At 32.7% G+C, this 6716-nt stretch overlaps 1 protein-coding gene across 1 annotated transcript in view; it reads left to right on the top strand.

The window, feature by feature from the left end:
- LOC107027139 (AT-hook motif nuclear-localized protein 1-like) overlaps positions 1-5600 on the top strand; it is a 7895-nt gene extending 2295 nt beyond the window's left edge. Inside the window, exons 2-5 of the mRNA XM_015228314.2 lie at positions 3169-3236; positions 3513-3644; positions 4051-4212; positions 4953-5600. Of these exons, the coding sequence (XP_015083800.1) occupies positions 3169-3236; positions 3513-3644; positions 4051-4212; positions 4953-5186 (596 nt within the window). The 3' untranslated portion in view covers positions 5187-5600. The remainder of the gene's footprint in view (positions 1-3168; positions 3237-3512; positions 3645-4050; positions 4213-4952) is intronic.
- The last annotated feature ends 1116 nt before the right edge of the window (positions 5601-6716 follow it).

Here is a 6716-nt window from a genome sequence, read left to right as displayed (position 1 = left end):
TTGTATATAGTCTTAGCTTGTATTTATGCAAGTAGATGTGTATGAAGTATATAATCTATGTGGGTTCAATTCAATGTAACGTTTTGATGCGGTTCATATATACATGTGTGCTCACGCATGCCGCACGTGTGTGTAGAATATCACTAAAATATCAATAAGTATTAAATTTTCAACTCATAATTTCAAATTTATAATAGGAAAAATCAGGTAGAGATTTACTTTGTGTTGTTAGTGGCGTAACTATATAGACTTCATCGAAAAGATATATTGTATACAAAAGGCGGAGCTAGAAACCCATCTCGCTGTAGTAAGCTCCTATTATGTTGTTAGTGGAGTAACTACATAGACTTCATCTCTAAAAGTTATATTATACATAGGGGCGAAGCTGGAAACCCATCTCGATGTAGTGAACTTCCGTTATGTTGTTAGTAGAGTAACTACATAGACTTCATCGAAAAAGTTTTATTATACATAAGAGTAGAGCTAGAAACATATCTCAATATAGTAGACTTCCGTTATGTTACTAGTGGAGAAACTACATAGACTTCATTGAAAAAGTTACCCCATATCGATGTAGTAAGTTTCCGTTATGTTGTTAGTGGAGTAGCTACATAGAGCGCATCGAAAACATATAATATTATACATGGGCGGAGTTAGAAACCTAGTAACTTTTGCTAAATTAGTGTGCATTTCTATTAAGAAATTTGTTAAATATGTACAAATATTAAGTTTAAAACCAAGTTATTTACATTTAAAATTGTTGTTGTAAAATTAAAATTCTGACTTCGTTGCTGATAATGCATTTTGGGTTCAGTCGAATGTAATGTTTTGATGCAGGTCATGTACACGTGTCTGTGTGCATGCCGCGTGTGTCTAAACTATCTCAACGTACTAAACTACTACTATGTTGTTAGTGGCGTAGCTACATAGATTTCATCGAAAACATATAGTATATATATGTACAAATATGAAGTTTAGGACCCATTTATTAACACTTGAAATCTTTGTTATAAAATTCAGAAGTCTTTGTCCCCGATTATACATATAGTTCAATAACTACTTTTTTTTTTATATATATATTAAATATTTTAATAACGCTAGCAAAATTTTCCTAGCTTTGCTGTCGCATCATGTGTAGAGTTCGGTGACGGGTCGACCGCATTGAGTTTATTGTATACAGTCTTAGCATGTATTTATGCAAGTAGATGTGTATGAAATATATAATCTATGGGGGTTCAATTGAATGCAACGTTTTGATGTGGATCGTATATACATGTGGGCACACGCATGCCGCACGTGTGTGTAGAATATCACTAAAATATCAGTAAGTATTAAATTCTGAACTCATAATTTCAAATGTATAATAGGAAAAATCAGGTAGAGATTTACTTTGTGTTGTTAGTGGCGTAACTATATAGACTTCATCGAAAAGATATATTGTACACAGGGGCGGAGCTAGAAACCCGTCTCGCTGTAGTAAGATCATAGGGGTGGAGCTAGAAATCCATCTCGATGAAGTGAACTTCCGTTATGTTTTTAGTGGAGTAACTACATAGACTTCATCGAAAAAGTTATACTATACATAAGGGCAGAGCTAGAAACATATCTCAATGTAGTAAGCTTCCGTTATGTTATTGGTGGAGTAACTACATAGATTTCATCGAAAAAGTTATATATATATAGGGGCGGAGCTAGAAATCCATCTCGATGTAGTAAGCTTCCGTTATGTTGTTAGTGGAGTAGCTACATAGAGCTCATCAAAAACATGTAATATTATACATGAGCGGAGTTAGAAAACTAGTAACTTTTGCTAAACTAGTGTCTATTTCTATTAAGAAATTTATTTAAATATGTACAAATATTAAGTTCAAAACCAAGTTATTAACATATGAAATTGTTGTTATAAAATTTAGAATCCATAAAAACTACTTTGGTATATATATATATGTATGTATTGAATTTTAGAACAATCTTGGTAGAAATCCTAGTTTCACCCCTGTTTTCTGTATGGTGGGTCAGAACACATTGAGTTTATTGTATGCATTCTTAACCTGCATTCATATTAGTGGACACGTATGTAGCATATAATCCATTTTGGGTTCAATCGAATATAACGTTTTGATGTGGGTCATGTACACGTGTCTATGTGCATACCATGTGTGTGTAAACTATTCGATATACTAAATTACTGTTATGTTATTAGTGGCGTAGCTACATATATTCCATCGAAAAAAATATATTATGTATATGTACAAAAATGAAGTTCAGAACCCAGTTATTAATACTCCCTCCGTCCGGTATTGTTTGTCATGGCTTCTATTTTTACAGTCAAATTTTAAAAACTTTGACTGACATTTTAAGATGTATTTTTTCATCATATTAATATGCAAAAAATTGCAATTTATAGTACTTTTCATATAGTTTTAGAAGTCATTGCCTCTGCCTCTGATTATACATATTGGTCAAAAACTACCTTTTATATATATATATATATATATATATATATATATAATTTTTGAATAAACTTAGCCAAATCTCCTAGCTACACCATGTGTAGGATTCGGTGAAGGATCGAACCACATTGAGTTTGTTGTATAGTCTTAGCCTGTATTTATGTAAGTAGATGCGGATGAAGTATATAATCTATGGGGAATGCAACTTTCGGATGCAGGTCATATATACAAGTGTGCGCATGCATGCCGCACGTGTGTGTAGAGTATTACTAAAATTTCAATAAATATTGAATTCTGAATTCGTAATTTCAAATGTATAATAAGAAAAATCTGGTAAAGATTTAAACTTTTTCTAGTTAGTGGTGGATTGATATCTTGGGTTGTGGCATAGCTAAGCAGACTTCATCGAAAAATTATATTAACATATATAGGTCAAAAATTGCTTTATTATAGAGATATATATTAAATTTTAACACCCTTAGTAATAAGTTCAATTGATCCAACATCCGATACGGATTGTAGATATCTGCGTACAAAGTCACTAAAATTTCAACAAATATTGAACTTTGAACTTCATAGTATAATTAATTGAGCTTTGTTTTTTATCCTATATATTTTCCTGGAGGATGGAAATATATTCTTATATCAATGAGCATTTTAGTACAGCTGCGAAAGTGTGTTTGAAGGTGATTTAATGTTTGAATTTTTTCTGCAGGTGAATGGGTCTCATGCTCCGTTGGTGCTAATTTTACGCCCCATATTATCAACGTTAATACTGGAGAGGTAAACTTGTTAGCTTAAGTATGTGATTTTCATTGGAACTTTGTTAGTTTGGTGCTTCGCTCTTTCTCATTCAGTAGACGTACTATATGAATTTCATTTTTTCGTACGGTACTCATCGCCTGTTGTTTCACTTGGTAGTACATCTTGAATTCTCAATAATTAATTAGTGATTTTTCTCGGATTAATTTCTCATGGCAAGTGGCAACCATATACATGCATGTTTTAGGGACTATTATATATTGAACTTCATTATCGTTATTTTGGTTTTCCTTTTAGGATGTCACCATGAAGATTATATCATTCTCTCAACAAGGGCCTCGAGCAATATGCATTCTTTCAGCAAACGGTGTAATTTCAAGTGTTACGCTGCGTCAACCAGACTCTTCTGGTGGCACATTGACGTATGAGGTGCTGCAGCTAGCCATTCTTTCATATTATGGTTAATCTTATCATTCATACTGTTCAGTGTCATCTTTACCGCTTCTTCGGAGGTTTAAAAGTGAAAGATCTTTGTTAATTCTCTCCGCCAAGTCAAATTAGACTAGATCATTAAATTCCAGAGATTGTAAAATTTATTATCCTTGTCTTGTTATGGGGTTAATTCTATACTATGGTTATGTAGAAGCCGTTATCTACTTGACTTTAAGGGGTCGTTTAGTTCGGAAACAAAATTATGCAGGGATTAGAATGCAAGAATTTGTAATAACGGGATTGCACCTTCCTTCCTAATTGGAAATTGATGAAATGTGTTGTCTTTGTGCATGTTTATCTGGTTGACATTTGTGCATAACCTTCCTCTTCGTTGTTCCTGCAGGGCCGGTTTGAGATACTGTCATTGACTGGATCATTTATGCCATCCGAGACAGGAGGAATGAGAAACAGATCAGGAGGAATGAGTGTTTCTCTAGCAAGCCCTGATGGACGTGTTGTTGGAGGTGGAGTTGCCGGTCTACTAGTTGCTGCTGGTCCGGTCCAGGTATTGTTTCTTCTATGCTTGTTTCCGAAACAGAAAAAAGTTCAATTTTACCCTGTTTCTCGACTTATCCTCCGTTATATTCTGTGGTCATTCATATATTCGTTAGCAAATCGTATCATATTTGCCCTTGACTTGACGGATCTCCAGTATGGACTTGGCAGATTCCACGTGTCAGAAGTACTTCAATAAACTAACCCATTATGATTGAAAATTATCCTCCGTTATACCTGAGGTAGGAGAAACGAGACAATTTGGTAATAGTAAAGATATAAAATAATCTAAAAGTATATCAAATTGAAAAATTAAGATATTTCGTATGGTAGAGGTTCTTTTTCACCATCGGTGAGCAATAATTAACCTCTTTTTGACTAATATGAAGTGGTAAAGTTTGTGACACTCTAGCCAATTTTAAACCATAGTAAAAAGATAAAAGGATTAATCTTAACATTTTTCCCGAAATATGTTGACTCGTGGAACCCATCGAGTTCACACTTGAGCTCCGGGCAAATTCAAGACAAATTGCTACCTACATGGTATGATTGGTTCCAATGTATGGACAACAACAACGAAGTATACGAACAACAACATATACAATGTAATCACACATTGGTTCCATAGTATAACATGGATATTCCGTATGGTCGAGGGGTAGATTTGGACCTTTAACGGGAGAAATACGAAATACTTTGATGATGCTTCAGCCAAATTAACATTTATTTTTTTCTTTTGTTGTGACTTAGATTGTTGTTGGGAGCTTCCTTGCTGGAAATCAACATGAACAAAAGACCAAGAAAAACAAATTGGAGCCTATTACAGCTGCTGTTGTTCCTATATCTAGTCCAAATATTGAAGAACCATGTAATCACTCTTCAGCAAAACCTACTATGCCCGCTTCCTCGATTAACTGGTCATCATCGTTGGCAACTGAGTCGAGAAGTAAGACAGCTGACATCAACGTAACGTTGCCTGCATAGGAGGTTAAAATCTTTCCGTTCTTATTTGATCCTTGATCCTCACATCCATTTGTTGTTAACTTGTTTGTCAACCTCGTGTCCTCGAGCATGTCATTTTCCAGTTGAGGTATGCTGTATGTCTAGTAATCCGAACTAGTTTTCGTTGTAGTTTTTTTCTTTCTCCTCTGTCGTTCGTTCGTTGTAGGATTTTTAGTTGTATAATTGGTGTCAGAAATGAACTTATCTTAAGTTAAAGGCTTTATGTTTAGTTTTAGCCAAGGTAAATTGTTCATCTTTCTCTTCATGGAGTGTGCGAAACTAATATAATAGCTCGCACGAAAAGCAACCCGCGTATGATCGATTGATATATTTCTCTTCTCAGTTGAAGAGACGATGTAGATTTGATCAACTTCATAGTGTGATGGGTGGTCTGTATATGGCTTCTCAAGTTCATTGACATATGACTATTTGTTGGGGTTATCAGATAAGGGCACATTAATAGTTTCGGGAGATACGTATGAATTTTTGTAAGTGGTGTCACATTTAAATATCAATATATAGTAGATAAAATATCTTAAATTAAGATTTAGCCCAGGTCTAATATTACTCTTCATTTCTATGAATTTTCGTTTTTTTATAATGTGATAAAATAATCTCACTAAAAATAATATTTCGTTTTTTTATAATGTGTTAAAATAATCTCACTAAAAATAATATTTCACTTTTTTTAGTGAAATGGATGGAGTGTGTATACATCTGTTATTTATTACCGGATTTGCTCGGAGAGCTTCATAGATATGACCTATGAATGACCTATAAATATAAAGTCTTTGAAGTAGATGTAATGAAGACTAATTAAAAGAGGAAGATCAGATCAAAACCTCGGGAGATCCAACTACTTTTTTGGGCTTTAATACAAGAATATGTTCAAATCAAATTATATTTTATCTTTACAATATTTTATGGACGATTGGTAATGATAAATTGTGATTGGTAATGATAAATTTCGCCATTTGGATGGGCCTGATGGGGCTTATAATTTTGAAGACAGAGAAGTCGAAATCTAGCCATCATAATTGTCAGTTAGTCATATTCCTCCACCTTCACAAATAATGTGATTGCTAATTTTTTTAATTTTATTATTTTTACTATATTATACACTAATCTATTCATTCTAAATAAATAAATAAATTATAATTCACATTCCGAAGTTTATTTTTATGTCTTTGCTATTGCAAGAATATAGTGTGAGATACAAATTTACTAATTTTCAGGATAGATTTTAAGCCAAAACTAAGAAACAAGTCTTATGTTAATTTTCTTCCATATATTTTATTTTCATAAATTCTAAAAATATATGATACTTCATATAATTCAATAATAATAAATTTTTATTTTAGAATTGATAGTATAACATTTCTCATAATATTTTGTACGACAAGAATAAATATATATAAATTATTGTATGTTATCTAACAACATAAATATTTAAATCCCTCTTATGGATTATAATTTTGAAAACTTTTTTCAAAAGAGTCAATTGTTATACAA

This window comes from Solanum pennellii, chromosome 8 (genome assembly GCF_001406875.1).
Source record: "Solanum pennellii chromosome 8, SPENNV200".
Lineage (NCBI taxonomy): Eukaryota > Viridiplantae > Streptophyta > Magnoliopsida > Solanales > Solanaceae > Solanum > Solanum pennellii.
The sequence above is the reverse complement of the archived record's forward strand: the minus strand, read 5'-3'. Positions and strand labels throughout refer to the sequence as shown.